This window comes from Canis lupus, chromosome 24 (assembly GCF_003254725.2).
Source record: "Canis lupus dingo isolate Sandy chromosome 24, ASM325472v2, whole genome shotgun sequence".
Lineage (NCBI taxonomy): Eukaryota > Metazoa > Chordata > Mammalia > Carnivora > Canidae > Canis > Canis lupus.
In genome coordinates, this window is record NC_064266.1 from 22,124,836 (window position 1) to 22,144,564 (window position 19,729).

The 19,729-nt window shown below is 46.2% G+C and overlaps 1 protein-coding gene across 12 annotated transcripts in view; it reads left to right on the top strand.

Moving 5' to 3' along the window:
- Positions 1-19,729, top strand: part of DNMT3B (DNA methyltransferase 3 beta) — a 44,481-nt gene that overhangs the window by 2,757 nt on the left and 21,995 nt on the right. For 4 of the 12 annotated variants that reach the window (XM_049100509.1, XM_049100513.1, XM_035705687.2 and 1 more), the window contains exons 1-4: positions 11,549-11,704; positions 14,965-15,127; positions 16,080-16,141; positions 18,535-18,642. In XM_049100509.1, the coding sequence (XP_048956466.1) occupies positions 14,971-15,127; positions 16,080-16,141; positions 18,535-18,642 (327 nt within the window). In that variant the 5' untranslated portion in view covers positions 11,549-11,704; positions 14,965-14,970. Of the gene's footprint in view, positions 1-4,971; positions 5,113-5,315; positions 5,439-11,548; positions 11,705-14,964; positions 15,128-16,079; positions 16,142-18,534; positions 18,643-19,729 lie in introns of those variants that run through there. The other 8 variants (XM_049100514.1, XM_049100516.1, XM_049100511.1 and 5 more) reach the window with 3 other exon arrangements.

Genomic DNA, 19,729 nt, shown 5'->3' on the forward strand with positions numbered 1-19,729 from the left:
GAGGTTGTTTTATTTTTTAAAAGATTTTATTTATTTATTTATTCATGAGAGACACAGAGAGAGAGGCAGAGGCACAGGCAGAGGGAGAAGCAGGCTCCATGCAGGGAGCCCGACGTGAGACTCGATCTTGGGTCTCCAGGATAATGCCCGGGGCTGCAGGGGGCGCCAAACCGCTGCGCCACCAGGGCTGTCCAGTAAGGTTTTAAATCATGAGTTGAGGTTGATTTCTAAGTTTCTTGGTGGACCAGAGAAGTACTGAATTGCTCATTTCATTTGGAGACCATCCTTTTCTTTGTAAAGTGATGTGCAGATTTGTCTCCCTTCTTGTGGGGGAGGATATCTTTTTTAGTTGATGGGACTGAGGTGCTGGGCAAGTTAAGTTGCTTCTGTACCTTGGCGGGTAGGGCTTTTCAGAACACTGCGCATCTGCCACCATCCTAGGACAGTTCTTCCCTCCAGAGGGGAAGAACCCTTCTGCAGGGGTTCTGTGGCTGTGGCTGCTGGAAGTGGCCTGGTGAATCCAGAGGGATCCTGAATGTGGATCACGTTTCCTGGAGATCCTCGTTCCTTCCCATCTGTGAAGTGGGCAAAAGTCCACGCCTACCCAGTATAGTTGTCATCAGGACTAAATGGAATCCAGATCCTTTTAGTATGGTTGTTCATTCACAAAATAAATAGGTGGGGGCCCTAAAGTTGACTCTTTAACAATGCAGGGTTTAGGGGCATTGATCTACCCCCCACACTTGAAAATCCAGTTTAACAGAACTCCCCCAAAACTTAGTAGTCTACTGTCTCCAAATGAAATGAGTGGCCAGAAACCTTACAGAAACCTTAACAGGGACACCTGGGTGGCTCAGTTGGTGAGCTTTTGCCTTTGGCTCAGGGTGTGATCCCAGGGTCCTGGGATCCAGTCTGGCATCGGGCTCCCTGCAGGGAGCCTGCTTCTCCCTCTGCCACCTCTGCCACTCTCTCTGTGTCTCTCATGAATAAATAATATATTAAAAAAAAAGAAACCTTAAAGATAAGATAAACAGCCTATTAACATTGTGCATGTTCTATGTATTCTATGATTTATTCTAAGAATACCTAACCTTTTTATAATAATACCAATTTATATTATTTTATTTTATAATACCAATTTATAATAATACCAAATTTTCTTTTGGTATTTCTAGGCTATATAGAACATCTGAGTTTTTTCAAATTGTTGCAAGTCTCCAAAATATTCAATATATTTGTTAAAAAATCAACATCTAGGGGCAGCCCAGGTGGCTCAGCAGTTTAGCGCCGCCTTCAGCCCGGGGCCTGATCTTGGAGACCAGGGATCGAGTCCCATGTCAGGCTCCCTGCATGGAGCCTGCTTCTCCCTCTGCCTGTGTCTCTGCCTCTTTCTCTCACTGTGTGTCTCATGAATAAATAAATAAAATCTTTTATTTTTTATTTTTTTAATAAATAAAATCTTTAAGAAAAAAATCAACATCTAAGACACCTGTAGTTAAAATCCCTATTGTAAAATAAAATAAAATAAAATAAAATCCCTATTGTTTAGGGTCAACTGGATTGTAAAGAACTTGTTATCCACTGGGTTATATTACCGTCTGAGGCAAAAAAGGGGCTTGGGCATTAGAATCAAGCCTGGATTTACATACTTAATTCACTCCATTTATTTATTTATTTATTTTTAAATTTTTATTTATTTATGATAGTCACACACAGAGAGAGGCAGAGACACAGGCAGAGGGAGAAGCAGGCCCCATGCACCGAGAGCCCGACGTGGGACTCGATCCCGGGTCTCCACGACCGCGCCCTGGGCCAAAGGCAGGCGCCAAACCGCTGCACCACCCAGGGATCCCTCACTCCATTTATAAATCACTGGCTTGATCCTCAGTTGCTCCATTTGTACAATAGGCCAATGATGATTGGCCAATTGCAGGGGGGGTTTATGTCAGTAGAGTTGGTATAGATTAAAAAATTCAGTAAATGTTGCATGTTATGGGGAAGAGCGGGGACTTTTTTTTTTCTTTTCTCAGATATTATTCATGAGAATACACAGAGGAGAGGGGCAGAGACCCAGGCAGAGGGAGAAACAGGCTCCATGCAGGGAGCCCGACCTGGGACTCAATCCCAGGTTTACAGGATCAGGCCCTGGGCTGAAGGCAGGCGTTAAACCGCTGAGCCACCCGGGCTGCCTTGGAGCATGGGACTCTTGATCTCAGGTTGAGTTCAAACCCCATGTTGGGTGTAGAGATTATTTAAAAGACACACACATTAAAAACTAATTTTGCATGTTATAAACTAAACACTAAAATATTGGCAAGTGGTTATTTACTTCCTGAGCAAAACACAATCCCAGTTACCATTCCTGAGTTTTTTTCCAGGGAATAAGCAAAGAATGAGGATGGCCATTTATTTTTGTGTAGGGAATTGAAATATTTCAAGAAATGTCATTCAAAAAAAATTTTTTTTCAAAAAAATGTTTGATGTAAGGCAAAATCAAATTTACCATCTTCAGATGCCAAGAAGAAACTAGTTATCACCTGCAATTTCACTGTCGCAAGGTAATGTTTTGCTTTCAGTTTGGGGCCTCCATTTCTATGTAGACAGGAGGAGGAGGCCTTTCTAAGAAAAGGGACCGGAACCCAAGGGGAGTAGTGTGGCAAGGAAAGGTGACTCAGTTGGTGAAGTCCTTTGAGAGCATTGTGGTCACTCCTTAGAGAGCATTGTGGTCACCCCTGGGCCTGGCTTCTCAAGCAGCTGTAGAGCAGTGGGAAGAGATCCTCTGGAATCTGCCACCATTGACTTCTGTTATTTTTTTACCAGCTTGCCTGATCAAAGTTGTTTCTCACTTCCCCTTGAAGAGATTTTCATTCATTAAAACCTTACCATCTATGGCTCTGCCTTAGTGCAAACCCCTGCCTGACCTCTACTTTCTCTTTCTTTTAAGCTTTAGTTTGGTCTCAGGGATCAAACTCAAAAATTTTCAGTAAATCATCTTATTTATTTTTAAAAAGATTTTATTTGAGCAAGAGCACAAGAGGGGAGAGGGGCAAGAGGGAAGGAGAAAAGCATACTCTTGAGTATAGAGCCTGATGCAGAGGTTGATCCCACGACCCTGAGATCATGACCTGAGCTGCAGTCACACTTAACTGACTGAGCCACCCAAGCGCCCCCAAAATTCTTTTTTTTTTTTAAATTGTCTTTGTAGTCTTGGAAATGTATGGGAGACAATGGTAGCCATTGTAAGACTGGAAGGAGATTAGAAATGGATTTCCACAATTGAGAATTGATGGGTTTGAGAGTCATCTGTGGGTCAAGGTTTTTTTTTTTTTTTAATAAAGATTTTTAAAATTAATTTACTCATGAGAAATAGAGAGGCAGAGAAACAGGCAGAGGGAGAAGCAGGCTCCATTCAGGGAGCCTGATGTGGGACTCTCTCTGTCTCTCATGAATAAAAAAAAAACAAAACTCCAGGATCACAGGATCACCTCCTGAGCCAAAGGCAGATGCTCAACTGCTGAGCCACCCAGGTGTCCCTTGTTGGTTTTGAAGAGTTCTTGTCCCAGAAATTCTATGTGCAATTGTGTCCTCCTCTTGTTTTTTTTTTTTTTTTTTTGATACATCTACGTGAGGCTATTTTTGTTTAGTGCTCAAACCAATATTTCTGAGGGTGTTTTTTTTTGTTTTGTTTTGTTTTTTACTGTTTTCATTTTAAATAGTTTTGAACATGATCTTCATGATTGAGAAGAAGCATCAAAACTCTGGGTATTGGGCAGCCCCGGTGGTGCAGCAGTTTAGCACTGCCTGCAGCCCGGGGTGTGATCCTGAAGACCCAGGATTGAGTCCCACATCGGGCTCTTTACATGGAGCCTGCTTCTCCCTCTGCCTGTGTCTCTACCTCTGTGTGTGTGTGTTTCTCATGAATAAATAAATAAATCTTAAAAAAAAAAAAAACTTTGGGTATTGAACTGGAACTTTTCTTTGTGGGATAGCGACTCATACTTTGAGCCTCGCTAAAGCTGAAGGATGTTCTCTACATTTGGGTCTGTCTTATTCCCTAGAGCAGGGGGATCTTCCAGTGTCCTGCCTGGGAGGTAGAGGCCTGGCTGCAGGGAAAGGGTACTGGAGAGTTTGCAGGATCAGGCAGGTATCCTCCTCTAGCCAGACTGCAACACAGGAGTGGGGGCCTCTAGAAGAGACTAACCTGTTCTTTCCTGTCTACTCTGTAGCCCCACCTTCTGAGGTTAATTGAGTCTCTTTCGAAGCAGCATTTGTTTGCTGTTGCAAGTGGACCTGCTTGGGCCACAGCTGGGGCTGAAACACAGGTCTCCAGCTCCTGGAAAGGGATGGTGCCCTTTTGGTTGGCTGGTATTCCTGCCAGCGCAGTACTGGCTGCTGGCATCCTGGCTCCATGAATGAGTGCTGTATAGCTTGACTAAGGCATTGGTCTGCCTGAGTTCTATAGCTGTGGCTCTACAACCTGGAGACCTTGAAGGGGTGCGTGGCAGAAGGAAGCCTACTTACCTGGGCTGTGATAAGAAATGCGGTTAGGGATGCCTGGGTGGCTCAGCGGTTTAGCACCTGCCTTCAGCCCAGGGTGTGATCCTGGAGTCCCAGGATGGAGGATCAAGTCCCATGTCAGGCTGCCTGCATGGAGCCTGCTTCTCCCTCTGCTTCTGTCTCTGCCTCTCTTTCTCTGTGTGTGTCTCACAAATAAATAAAATCTTAAAAGAAAAAAAATGAAGTCTTCAGGCTAGATGCCTGAAAGGGCAGGTGCTGTGGCAGGGATTTTCTGGGTCCTGGGTTATGTGGGAGACAGTGTACAACAACTGGATGATAGGGTTCAGAAAATTCTGAACAAATGTGCACAGTAACATGGCAAAATACTGTCCTATTGAACTCCTGGCAAAAGGGTCTCTATAGTGGAAGAGCAATTTAGCTTTTGGGATAAACTAACCTTGTTGTTGTCTTTCACCTAGCTTTTTCTCTATCACCCTCCTAAACCAGCTGGCAGCTCCATGAGCACAGGCTGTCTGGCCTTTGTCTGCCCGGGATTCTCTGTGCTGAGCATGGCTCCTAAAGAAAGCATAGCGGGAAGTCCTTTCTGATGCATGGGTAAGAGTGGCCTTTGCCAGTGTCCTGATGTGTCCTAGGATGTTATATGTTAAGCTATAAGCAGAGTACAGAGTAGTTGCTCAGTATTAGATAGGATTGTTGCCATTATCTAAGGCCATGCATCTAAGCAAGGAGTAGAATGTGGATTGAAATGCTGTTATATTTCTTGGAGACATTTGTTCCCACCTGACTTGGACCCACAGAAGTGGCAGGATGTATAGACCTGTTGGGTTAAGACACTCCAGAGGATCTGCTTGTGCCGACTACTTTGTCTGCAGACTTGCTTCATCATCCTGTTGAGATGGGCAGACTCCAACCCATACCAGGTAATTATAGCTAGTTTTTTTTTTTTTAAAGATTTTATTTATTCACGAGAGACATAGAGAGAGGCAGAGACACAGGCAGAGGGAGAAGCAGGCTCCATGCAGGGAGCCCGACGTGGGACTCGATCCCGGGTCTCCAGGATCATGCCCTTGGCTGAAAGCGGTGCTAACCCGCTGAGCCACCTGGGCTGCCCAATTATAGCTAGTTTTTAAAAAAGTGGTTTATGGGAGATAGTAGCTCTTTTAAAAAGCTAATTTCAGGGTGCAATTTCTTTATTTTTATAGGTAACACCTAGTTACAATTTATTTCTTGACATGAGAACTTTTAAGATCTGCGGTCTGCAACTTCCAAAATATACAATAGTTCAGTCACCATGTTGTACATTACCTCCTTAGGATTTACCTATCTTATAACCAGGAGTTTGTACCTTTCAAACCGATTTATCCTACTTTTTTACCCATTTATCCTACTTGCTATTTAAGTGATCTGTACACCCATTTATCCTACTTGCTATTTAAGTGATCTGTACACCCAATGTAGGGCTCACTCAACCTTGAGATCAAGAGCCACATGTTCTTCTGCCTAAGCCAGCCAGGTGCTCCACAAAATTTGTCTTTTTGTTTGAAGATTTTATTTGAGAACAAGAGAGCACCAGCCAGTGGAGAGGCAGAGGGAGAAGCAGATTCCCAACCCAGCAGCCCTCCCAGTAGGGAGCCTGATACAGGTCTCTGTCCCATGACCCTGGAATCATGACCTGAAGCAAAGGCAGACATCCAGGCAATTTAGCCACCCAGGCACTCCCCATTTTTTTCTATTAAAAAATAAGTTTAAAAAAGGAGTTTCTGATTATGGTGGAGGTAACCTGTAAATCCTCTCATCTTGAATCAAATATAAATGCTATCTAAATTTATTTATTTATTTATTTTTAAAAGGTTTTGTTTATTTATTCATGAGAAATAGAGAGAGGCAGAGACACAGGCAAAGGGAGAAACAGGCTCCATGCAGGGAGCCCAACGTGGGACTTAAACCCGGGTCTCCAGGATCAGGCCCTGGGCTGAAGGTGGCACTAAACCGCTGGGCCACTGGGCTGCCCTCTAAATTTATTTGAATGCAGAGTTAACTCCCTAGGAAAATCTGGGGGCTAGAAGAGGGAACCAGAAATGAGAAAAGGTGTGAACTAAGGGATGTTCAAGACCTTTAAGAAGAAAATTGATGAAACTTTAAAGTAAGGATAGATGAACACTTACTTATGCTAGAACTATGATGATTAAAAGTGGTGCTAAGGGATAAATACCAAAAGGAAAAGAGTACCCAGAAGCATTTTACATATATAGGAGAATTTTATAAAACGAGTGGAGTTTGGACATAGTCTTCATTAAGTGTTTGGCTTTCCTTATAGGGAGAAAATGAGATCCCTACCTCTTACCATATACAAGTATCTATTTACAAAATATTTTATTTTTAAATTTTTTTCTAAAGATTTTTATTTCACGAGAGACAAAAAGAGAGGCAGAGACATAGGCAGAGGGAGAAGCAGGCTCCATGCAGGGAGCCCGACGTGGGAATTGATCCCCAGACTCCGGGATCATGCCCTGAGCCAAAGGCAGATGCTCAACAACTGAGCCACCCAGGGGTCCGTCCCTATAAAAATTTTATTTCTTTGAGAGAGTACAAATGGGGGTAGTGGCAGAGAGAGAGGGAAAAGCAGGCTCCCTATCCAGCAGGGATCCTGGGGTCATGACCTCAGCCAAAGGTAGACCCCTAACCAACTGATCCTACCCAGGTGCCCCCATTTTTTTTTTAAGATTTTGAGGGCGGCCCAGGTGGCTTAGTGATTTAACGTCGTTAGTGTTGCCTTCGGCCCAGGGCCTGATCCTGGAGATCCGGGATCGAGCCCTACGGCAGGCTCCCTGCATGGATCTTGCTTCTCCCTCTGCCTGTGTGTCTGTGCTTTCTGTCTTTAATTAATAAACAAATAAAATTAAAAAAAAAAAAAAGATTTTGAGGGCAGCCCGGGTGGCTCAGTGCTTTAGTGTCCTTAGCATCGCCTTCGGCCCAGGGCCTGATCCTGGAGACTGGGGATTGAGTCCCAAGTCGGGATCCCTGCATGGATCCTGCTTCTCCCTCTGCCTGTGTCTCTGTGCTTTCTCTCTCTCTCTCTGTGTGTGTTTCATGAATAAATAAATAAAATCTTAAAAATAAAAAAGATTTTGAGACAGAGAGAGAGCAAGCAGAGGGAGGGGCACAGAGAGGAAGAAGAAGAGGGAGATGGAGAGGGATAAGAAGAAGCAGACTCCCTGCTAAGGATGGAGCCTGACACAGGACTCAACCCCAGGACCCTGGGATCCAAAGGCAGGTGCTTCACCCAGGCGCCTCTGCAAGTAACTTTAGGTTGACAAAACTTGAATGGCTATTTTGTTTTTTAAAGATTTTATTTATCTATTCATAGAGATGCAGAAAGAGTAGCAGAGACCCAGGCAGAGGGAGAAGCAGGCTCCATGCAGAGAGCCTGATGTGGGACTCCATCCAGGGTCTCCAGGATCACGCCCTGGGTTGCAGGTGGCGCTAAACCACTGTGCCACCAGGGCTGTCCTTGAATGGCTATTTTCAAAGGAGGAAATGCTTCTTGAACAGCTTCTGACTGTAAACGTAAATGGGCTTGTCATAGTTGACTCACAAGCTATGCTCCTGAGAGAACTGACTTTACAGTTTGAAAGAACTGCTGGAGAAACCTGGCTTAATGCCTATTTTAACATATTAACAACTGAGATTGTGTTATTGTACAGACTTTCACTTGAGACAGCTTCATCTCCCTAGTCCATACCTCATTCACCACTTCTCAACCAGGATCCTGAAGTATGGCTGCATGGGATTTAGCCAGTTTCTTTTGATGGTCATTTGTTTGCATCTTTTGCCATGATAAGCAGGATAGCAGTGATCATCCTTGCATGTAGTTGTTAAGAGCTTTACCAACTGGGGTCGATTCCTAGCACTAGAATCCTATGTAACACGATATGGACACTTGGCATTTTCAATCATACTGTAGGTTTGCCATCTTAAAGGATGAATCTGTCTCCACTGCTTCCCTATGTAGAGAGTTGAGGTTTAAGGCACTGGCTGTAAAAAATAAATAAGTAAAAAAATAAAAAAAGGCCTGGCTGTAACAACAGGAATCCCCTGCCATGAGGGGCAGCACCAAGACTGGCTAAACAGAAAATGGTCTCTCTTCCCTTACCCTCTAGGGGAGAGGGCAGAGGGCTGATCGACTCCAGCTTTGCTAAGGGACACTGGCCGCAGGAGTAAGTATGGCAGCTATTAATAATAATAATAATAATATTTTATTTATGCATTCATAGAGACACAGAGAGAGAGGCAGAGACATAGGCAGAGGGAGAAGCAGGCTCCATGCAGGCAGCCTGACATGGGACTCAATCCCAGGTCTCCAGAATCACACCCCAGTGTGCCCGCTGCGCCACCAGGGCTGCCCAGTATGGCAGCTCTTAGAATCCTCAGATTCTTTTTGATCGATCGATCGATCGATCTATCTATCTATCTATTTATTTATTTATTTTAAAAGATTTTATTTATTTATTCATAGAGAGAGAGAGAGACAGAGACACAGGCAGAGGGAGAAGCAGGCTCCAGGCACCGGGAGCCCGACCTGGGACTTGATCCCAGGTCTCCAGGATCACGCCCTGGGCCAAAGGCAGGCGCCAAACCGCTGCACCATCCAGGGATCCCTAAAGATTTTATTTATTCACGAGAGGAACATACCCAGAAAGGTAGAGACACAGGCAGAGGGAGAAGCAGTCTTCCCACAAGGAGCCCGATGCAGGACTCTATCCTGGATCCTGGATACTGGCCTCACGCCCTGAGCCAAAGGTAGATGCTCAACCTCTGAGCCACCCAGTTGTCCAGAATCCTCAGCTTCTTGTTCTGCCCCACCCATCATTGTCTGAGTTACCAGTGTCTTCCTCTGCATATTTGCACACCCTTCCAAGAGTTACCCAAATAACTATAGGGGAAGCGGGCTCATTGCTTCCATTTGTTTATTGGGCAAAAAGCTTTACTCTAAACTTCAGTTTAAATTCCCGTGCCTTTGCAGATCTTTCTGTAAATTCCTGGTTTTTCTTTTATTATTTTTTAAGATTTTATTTTTTAGCAGTCTACACCCAAAGTGGGTCTCAGACTCACAACCCTGAGATCAAGAGTCACACGCTCCACTAACGGAGGCAGGCGGGCACCCCAGCCTTTTCTTTTTCTATGAATTATCTATAAAGGGTACAATTTCAATACACTAGGAATGTCTAGGTGTTTATTAGTATTTTACTAATAGGAACAATGGTGCATGGAACAAGTTCCTATAGCCAGTATCTTGCACTTATCCCAGCTTGGATCAATTGTTTTGAAAATTCTGATCGATATCGCAGAACCCAGTTATTCACTGAACAAGGACAGAGTGGTGCAGGTAGCCATGGCCTAGGGCCACTGAGCAATCCCCCACACACTTTCTGAATCACTTCCCTTTGTGAGGCAGAACTGAGAAGTCTGGCAAGATGGCACATGAAAATGTGGATGCTCCAGGTTTTTAGGGTTTTGTTCTGTACTTTGGGATCCCTAGCACCAACCACCCAGGGAATGAGGTAGGGTCCTTAATTCACAAATGCTATGACTTGGGTTTGAGGAAGACATGGAGAGCTTTTTCTTTTTCTTTTTTTCTTTTTCTTTAAGATTTTATTTATTCATGAGAGACTCACAGAGAGAGGCAGAGACACAGGCAGAGGGAGAAGCAGGCTCCATGCGGAGAGCCGGATGTGGGTCTCATCCGGGGTCTCCAGGATCGCGCCCTGGCTGAAGGCGGTGCTCAACCGCTGAGCCACCCTGGCTGCCCATGGAGGGCTCTCATTCCAGCTTTCCTGTGAATCTGGCTGTCTCTGGAATTTAGCAAAGATTCCTAAAGATCGGGCAAAAGGCCCTGAACTCTGGGACCTGGTGCTCTGCCACCAGCCAGGTAGGCAGCCTCTTTCCAGCCCCCTAACCTTTGTACTTACTGTTTCCACTATCTGGATACCACCCCTTCTCTTTGCTCATCCGGGTGAGGTGTCCCTCCCTAGCCTTCACTTTTATAACTGCACTTAGCATATTAGTTTGAAAATGCCTTTAAGATCTGGCTTGTGGATTAGGCCTAAATGTACATCACTTAGTTACTGTGCAGGCCTGGACAAGGGATCTGCCCATCGGCTTCCTCTGAGCTTCAGTTTACTCATATACAAAATGGGGGATCCTAAGAGTAAGCTCTCTCTCTCTTTTGAATGAGATACATAGTAATTACTCCATCTCAACTATTTTCAAATTTTGGACAATAGAACAGCTAAGAAAGACTTGAGCATAAATTCAACACCAATAAAAAATAAATTCATTATAAAAGAAAAGAAAGACTTGAGCAGTTGAAATGGGGAGGGTTCAGTAGTCTAGATTTCCCTTCCACAAGAAGGGCTTTATTAAGAAGGGGAGGTGGGAAGATCTTTCAATCTCCTTTTGTATTGTACCAAATCTCTAAGGCCTGGGGGATTCAGGGAAGGTCAGGGATGCCCATGTGCCTTCCACCCACTTCCATCATGTCCTTTATCCCCTTTCTGTATTGTGCATTTAATTAACAATTAATATTTACAAGGAGCTGTGAAATAGCTCTGCTGCTGGTGCCAGCCTGGAGGAAATGAATGACATCACTTCTCAGCTTTATAGCTGGGTTGGTGTGAGGGGGGCAAGTTCCTGTGCCTCCTCCCTGAGTCTAATTGGGGGTGCCACCCATCCTTCTGTCTGCCACATTGCATTTGGACACGTCTGACCTGGTTCAGTTGGGACACAGGCACCCTGCACTAATGAGGCAAAGCCTCACAGGGAGAAACTTGTGGCTGAGCCCATCCCACACTGCTGCCTGCCCCTAAATCACATGCTGGACCCCAGCCTCTGGGAAAGGGTCATAGTTCACCTCACATCACAAGGTTAGACCATCACCTCTTGTGAAGGTAAACACTCAGCTGGTGGATCATGTCCCTGAGCCATAAAGTTCCTATAGCCCCTGGGATGGGTTATGCATTGTTCTTAACTAGAATTCTCTGGCTGCCCGTCTCAGGCATGGCAGTTAAGGCACGTGCCCTGGATTGCCTAGGCATGAGTCTTGGCACTGCCACCTTGTTGGGTGACTTAATTAACTCATCTGAGCGGGTTGAAAACTGATTGATAAGAGGACCTGCCTCAGGATCGGGTGAGGATTAAGAGTGGTTTGTGCTGCCTTTAGCTTATGGGAGGGACTCAGGAACAGTTAAAACAGTGGAGTGGCAAAGCAACTGCTCTGGAAAAATCCGTCAATAAGGTGCCACCTCTTTCAGGGAAGATAACCCAGCTAAGTTTATCTTCCAGTGCTGGAATGATCACAGGCACTGGTGGGAAGCGAGGTGAGGGTGATTTGTTCCTACTGTTACACACCAATTTCAGGAGCTCATTTCCTCCTGTTGTCAACTGTGTGTAGTTAAGTTAGTGTGTTCTTGCTTTTCCTGGACTTGAACAACTTTAATTAGCTATACTGGTCCAGTGTGTATTATGTTCCTTAACCTATTTGTACTTCCGTTTGTCCATGTAAAATAGGGATCATATGTGCTACATACAAAGATTAAATGAGTTAATACAGGTAAGGCACAGAAGACTGTTGGATATATAGTAGTAAGCATTGAAAAATAATGTATCATTAGGTGAGAGGATTTGTGTACCTATGTGAGGAGGGCCAGTTTCTTTTTGGAGCAGAAGTGTTTTTGAGAGAAAGAAGCCTTCCTGATTTGAACTAGGTGCTTTTTAGTGACGGGGAGGTATATGGTATGGATGGGGAGGGCTTCCAGGCTGAGGGGTTGGCAGCAGCAGCCATGTCTGGAGGCTGGCTTTATTTATTCACACTGTGTGTAAAGTGGGATCAAGGTAGATTGTGGTCTGGTCCAGGGGAGAGGAACTGCACTGGGTATCTTAAAGTGGGCTCAGGTTCTGTACGCTGGTCTGTGTTGTGGCAGTAAGTCAGCAAGGGAAGTTAATGTCAACACAAACTCAGGGTGATGAAGACTACAGAGAATGAGCTGTGTATGAAATCCCATAAATTGAATTAGGCAATTAGAAGGGGTTTTTTTAGCTGCCCAGGTAGCCCAGGATGCTTAGATTTCCTTGCCTGAACCTTCCTCCAGTGTCCATGCCTCTAGTTCCTAGAGTTAGGGGATTTTCCCGAGCGTTTCCATCTGGCTTTGAGAAGGTGCTCTGCTCACGTATCTGGCTGGTAGACGGGTGGCCAGGTTGGCACTGCTGAGGCCTTGGGAGAAGGCCTGGGGTAGTTAATCATTGTTCACTTGGGCCTGTCTAGGAGGAGGGCTCCTGACTGACAAAGTTAAGGGCTATCTGAGCGAATCCTGGGCCCTACATGATGAGTGGGAAATGTGATCATTTCAGCCTCTGACCTGTTTACTACTAGCTCCTGGCTGGAAGCCCTGAACTTTCTCTCCCAAGCTTCTGTGGTGGATATGTAGTGTCTCTTACCCTGTGACCAGTCTCCCACCCTGTTAGGTCACCCAGGTTACTTAGTTCACTTATTTGGCCTAAGCCAGACACTGGGAATTAATAATTACTTTGAATCACACTCCAGCAGTTATCCTGGGATTTTTGTGGCTGCTTGTCCTCACAGAAACTGGCCATTGGTTAGCCAGCCTGTTCTTCCGGGTCAGGGCTGGGCAGTGAGAGGGGCTGAGAAACAGCAAATCGGTTAGGTCAGGTATTCCTCTTTTCCCTGGAGCTGGTGAGGTGTGTGACCCCACAGACCAGCAAGTGTGAACCTGCACACCTGGGCCATATGGGGATAGATGGCACACTATGCTATGGATCAGTATGCATTTAGAACCAGAACAGTGCTGCTTTAGATTGCATATTATAATCCCCCAGGGATCTTTTGCAAATGTTGGTCTTGACTGAGTAGGCCTATGGCCATGTGTGAGATTTTGTAGCTCTTACCAGGTCCCAGGTTATTTGCAAAGGTACTGGTCCCTGGACCTTATGGGGAATGTCGCAGAGGTTTAGCTGTCCCCCTCACAGGCCTGGGGGATGGACAGGTGGAAAGGATGGAGTTGGGACCCCAGGTGACCTCACATATCCACCTGGGGGCGCTACCTTAAGTTTAGACTGAGCCTCACATCGCCCCCTGGTGGACATGATGCCACATCACCACGGGAGTTGGCTTCTAGAAGGTACCCCGGGAGGCTACTAGTGTGGATCATCTGGTACAGAGTGGTGAATTCCCAGAATGGGGTGGAGGGGCTGGGAGTGCTCAGTGGTGATAGGCAACCCTTTGCTGTGAAAGTCTTCCCAAGACAGGGTCCAGAACCACCAGGGTGTGGCACCACGTAGTTCTGGAGCAGTTTGGGGCACTCTAAGGAATGGGAGTCTGGTGGGCCTCTCCTTGTACCTAGGCTCTATTTTTGCCGTGGCCTCTTACATGTCATTTTTTGACCCTGGAGACTCAAGGCTGTGTGTCAATTTTCCTTTTCGTAGAATGAGCCCATGATCACATTAGGAGGAATAAGGAAGAGAAATGTGCAGGTTCTTGCAGCCAACATATGTTGCAGGCCAGGTCGAAATCCCACAGCCCAAGAGCCCATCAGTGAACACCCAACCTGAGCTGTTCTTAGCTGACTAGCCTGGTGATAATGCAGTTAGCAGTAGTGGAAGCAGTGGGGACACTAAGGCCCAGAGGTGGGCGAGGCTGGAGCAGATGGGGAGCATGCCCTTGGTAGCTTGCCCTGGTCCCTTTCCTGTGCTCCTACATCCTTTCCCTCCTTGGGAACTTGGGACTCTGAGCCCCAGCTGGTGAGAGAGGAGGGGTGTGAGTGACAGGCCAACAGACCAATGGGCCCCTGAGGTTGGGGTGGGGCGGGGCTTGCGCTGCCATGGAGAGGAGAGAAGCTGTTCTGTGGGGGAGGAGGGGGCGGTGGGAAGAGGACCTGGAGATTGAGGGAAGGGAGAGAGCAAACAAAGGGGTCAGGAGGGAAAATAATGCAGTGGCTTCCTGAGGCCCTGCGGAGGCTGGACAGGGAGAGGGGGCCAGGGGCAGAGGGGACCAAGGCTGTCGGGAGGCAGGCAGGGGCAGGCAGGGGCAGGCGGTCCTAAATGGCATTGTTTGAAGTGGCCGGCTAATTGCACCGAACAGCCTAAGCCTCAGACCACAGCCCAACCCCCTCCTCTGTCCTGGGTGCTGGTATCTGAGTCTTCAGGCGCCTGGCCACATGGAACCAAGCCCTGAGCCTCCGAGTTTGGTGAGGGGGGGGGGTGGGCTCTGTGGGGCAGCCTGGAGGGCGTTCCTGGGGCAGGAGGATCCCCCGAAAATCTGTCAAGGGACCTTTTTGGGCCTGAGGGCATAGAGCTATTGGCGGAGGATTGGGCTGTGCCGCCCCCTTATGCCCCTGCTTCCCGGCTACCCTACCCATTCTGGCCCTCCTGCAGGAAACAATGAAGGGAGACACCAGACAGCTCAACAGAGAGGAGGACGCCAGCGGGAGGGAAGACTCCATCATCACTAACGGGGTCTGCAGCGACCAGTCATCTGACTCCAAGGATGCACCCTCACCCCCCATCCTGGAGGCCATCAGCACCCCGGAGATCAGAGGTGGCCGGGCCAGTGGGGAGGAGGGGTGGGGCAGACTCTGCAGACAGCAGCTGGGACTTGAGCCTCCCAGCAGGCTCAAGGCAGGTTGTGGGGAGAGGGGTCTGGTCTCTGACAGGCTCCGCCACACCTCCCAGGGAAGGGAAATGGATGTAGGCAGAGCCCAGCCCCCTTCTCATCCCTGTCCATGGGCCCTGGCCCCCCGACTGCCCACAGCACCTCCCACAGCACCTCCGCTGGGACTTTTAAGGTAGCCCCAAGGTGATGACCCTAGTCAGACTCCACCATGATGGGGTTGGTTGCAGCATAGGCTGGGGTCTTTGGCCCTTCTGAGGTGGGACCCCATTTCCCTTGCAGCTGGGTTTGTGATTAAGTGGGAAGAAGATACTCCACTGGGGAGGGTGGGGGTCATGTTTCCATTCCCATCCTTCCCTTTCCCTCCTCTCCCCTGGACAGTTCAGGATCACATCACCTGGGGAACTGCCCACTGAGATTTTTCTTAACCCAGCTATTTTGGAAACCCCTGTATTGTCTCCTCCTGTTGTTGAAATCCCCTGGAGCTGTGCTGTCCAATAGAACTTTCAGCAAGGGCGAAAATGTTGTGTTTTCTGCATTGTTTGCTATCATAGCACATGTGAGAACTTGAAATGTGGCTGATATGGCTGTCACTGGATTGTTCATTAATTGTAGTTTGGTAGCTACAATTCTGGAAAGAATTGTCTGATGATGTGCCTTTTAGCTCTGTGCCCTGTGCCTTACGAATAGATTGACAGGACCATAGATCCTGAGGGGCTAGGAGTTAACCCCTGAGGATGCCAGTGGGTTTAGAGAGATCCCAGCCCACAGCCTCGAGGAGACTCTAGGGGACAGCAGGTCAGCAAGGGAAGGCACACTGCTATCCAGCCTGGAGACTGCCCCATCCTCAAAACATTAACTTTGGTTCTTTTTTCTCCAGGCCGCAGATCAAGCTCACGATTGTCCAAGAGGGAGGTTTCCAGTCTGCTAAGTTATACTCAGGTATGTGCTCTACTGCCCCCTTTTCAGGGTTCCAGGGAAATTCCCTTGAACTTTATTATTATTATTATTTTTTCCCTTGAACTTTAAATGGGGAACTTGAGGCTCATCTAAACTAGTACCCAATAAATATTTTTTGAAAGATGAATTTGAATGGTAAGCACACAGGGCTCTGAAAAATTCATGTATGATGGCATTTTCTGTTATGTGCCAAGTCATTCAAATCATAAATATTCATTTTATTAAATTATGAAGTTTTTTACTCATTGCTTCCCAGCATATATATTTTAAGATTTTATCTATTTATTCATGAGAGATACAGAGATAGAGAGAGGCAGAGACACAGGCAGAGGTCGAAGCAGGCTCCATGCAGGGAGCCCGATGTGGGACTCAATCCCGGGTCTCCAGGATCTCGCTCTGGGCCAAAGGCAGGCGCTCAACTGCTGGGCCATCCAGGGATCCCCCAGCATATTTTTTGAAATTCTCTTTTTCTCAGTGGGTGATCAGTTATACTAATGAATTTCTAATGTAGTAAACTGTCTTTTTTATTCCTAGAATGAGCCCAACTTGGTTGTGGTATGTTTCAAATTTAATTTACTTTTAGCATCTATTGATGAATAAAATGGGTATATGATTTTATTTCTTATAATATATTACTAATATATTTGTGTTTGGTTTTGGTACCATGGTTAGGTGGCCTCTTTTCAATATGGAAAATACTTGCCTGGTTCGTTTTAGGGATTTTAAACCATCTTTGCAATATCTTTTCCTGCATGTGTTAAGGTTTCTACTTGGTCAGTTTTTTTTTTCCAGTTTAAAGGTTTCCATGATTTTGTTTTTTTTATTCCTTACATCATTTATGCCCACTGTGTCCTTTTTTTTAATTTTAAGATTTTATTTATTCATGAGAGACGGGGAAAGAGAGAGAAAGACACAGACACAGGGAGAGGGAGAAGCAGGCTCGTAGGGAACCCGATGTGGGACTCGACCTTGGATCCCTGGATCACACCCAGAACTGAAGGCAGATGCTTAACCACTGAGCCACCCAGGCATCCCCCACTGTATCCTTATTAATCAGAGTAGAGCTTTTTCAATTTTTTTTCAAAAAAATTTTTTTAAAGATTTTATTTACTTATTCATAGAGACCCACACACTCTCTCTGAGAGTGAGAGAGAGGCGAGACACAGGCAGAGGGAGAAGCAGGCTCCACGCAGGGAGCCCGACATGGGACTGGATCCTGGGTCTCCAGGATCACATCCCAGGCTGCAGGTGACACCGAACCACTGTGCCACGGGGGCTGCCCATGGTTACTTTTTTCAAAGAACCAGTGATAGGCACCAGTTACAGACAAATGAAAACCTCCATCCACATAGCTTCTGTTCTGCTGGAGAGCAAGCAGTGGGCACCCAGATGGTGAGAGAAAAAGCTGTGGCTATTTGAGATCATGTGTTGAGGACAGCTATTTGAGTTCTGGTGGACCATTACCAGTAATGCGAATGGAAACTCCTTTCTGAACATTTCCCTCTGAGCTTGGCCTTGTTCAAGGCATGCATTAATCTATTCTCATTATCACCCTGTTGTGCTACAAGGAAAGTACTGTTATGGTTTTAAATAGAAGCGTGGACTCGCTCAAGGCCACAAGATTGGCAAGGGAAAAATCCAATCCCCAGCTGGGCCACAGGCTGCTCACCACTGCTCTAGTTTTTATCCCCAGTTTTTTGGATTTTGTTGTGTGGCCTAGGATATGCACTAGGGTTTCTTCATGACTTGACACAGAATTGATGCAATTTCTTCCTGGTCATCATATCAAGAAGCATCTCCCTTGAGCCTTACTTAGATTTCTTCCAGACACTTGATTGGGCAAATTGACCAGCTCTCCCTGCTGTGCATATCCAAACCCATCTGATGTGGTATAGATACAGGAGTCTTTTTTTTTTTTTTTTGAAATTTATTTACTCATGAGAGACACAGAGAGACAGAGACATAGGCAGAGGGAGAAGCAGGCTCCATGAGGGGAGCCCAATGTGGGACTCAATCCCAGGACCCGAAGATCACACCCTGAGCCTAAGGCTGATTGCTCAACCACTGAGCCACCCAGGCGTCCCTGGATACAGGTGTCTGGACAATGCATATTGCACCCAGACCATATTGTAGAATTTTTGATTCCACTTGGGTTTTATTTTTTAATCATATCTTGAATCTGTGGTCCTCATGGTAAGCTGCTGTTAAGTTGTTTTGGAACAAAATGTGGTGGTTGAAAAAATATTTTCAGGTCACTTGGGCCAATGTGAATGATTTTTTCAATATGATTGACTCTACATTCTTTTTTTTTTAACTCTTCATTCTTGATCTTTTAATGACATTCTTTTAACATTCATATTGCTTCATTTGTAAAGGATCTGACGGGTGACGGAGATGGTGAAGGGGAAGATGGGGATGGCTCTGACACCCCAGTGATGCCCAAACTCTTCCGTGAAACCAGGACTCGGTCTGAAAGCCCAGCAGTAAGTCCCCCATCCCTGGGCTAGGGCATTTCCAAGCATTCATAGGCTTGCATGGAAAAAAGCTCTTGGAGCATCCTTTCTCCTTGGAACTTTGGAGAGTGACGTTACCAAAACATTTTGAAAGTGGAAAATGACATCAAAGTTAATGAACTACCATTATGAAGGCTTTCTTTCACAAGGCAGGGTTTCAGCTCTTTTTTGGGCACCCCTGTCTTTAAGTTCCCAAGAGTGATCATTTTAGGTGAATGATTCCATTGTCAATCACCTTTGGGAGTTGGTTTTTCTGTAAGTAGATTCTGTGACTTAACAGAGCAAGGAAATGAGAAGGCAGTCTTTGCTAGTGGTCACCCCGTCTATGAGCAGCCAGACACTTGACCATTGCTGGTCTAGTTTTATAATCTCACCTAGCATTATATGATGCCCTTTTTACAGATGAGTGAAGATTCCAGGATTAAACAGGAAGTCTTTTAAAATCTATTTTTCCCTAAGATTGAATTATTTTAGGTGCTAGTAAGCTAATAGGGGGAGGGGCAGAGGGAGAGAGAATCCTGAAGCAAATTCCCAGTTGAGCACGGAGCCTTACCTACCTGGGGATTGATCCCAGGACCCTGAGGTCATGACCTGAGCGGAAAAACCAAGTCAGCCGCTCAACCGATTGAGCCACCCAGATGCCCCATAAACAGTAATTCTTGTGTGCAGGAGTTGAATACAGATGCACAACCCCCAAGTTCATGTCATTTTGAGAAAGGAGCATAAGGGCTTCTCCTCTATCTTGATAATCCAGTGCCTTCCAGAAGAAGGCAACCCAATGCTTTTGGGGGAAAAATGTTTGGTTTGGGCTAACTTGGATTTTAGTTTTCCCTTCAATCTGCAGGTGCCAGCTGACAGATAGCATGGGATCTGCTGCCGAGTGTTGGCAGCTCTGCTGAAACCCTACCTCTTTCTCCCATTACTTGGGGAGATTCTCGGGGGGGCCATTGCTGATCCAGAGCTCTTCCCTAGCTTAACCACCTCATTCACTTCTGTTGATGGGAGGTGATTTCTCAAGTCTACTTCTCTTGGCCCTTGGTCTGAAACCCTATGCCTC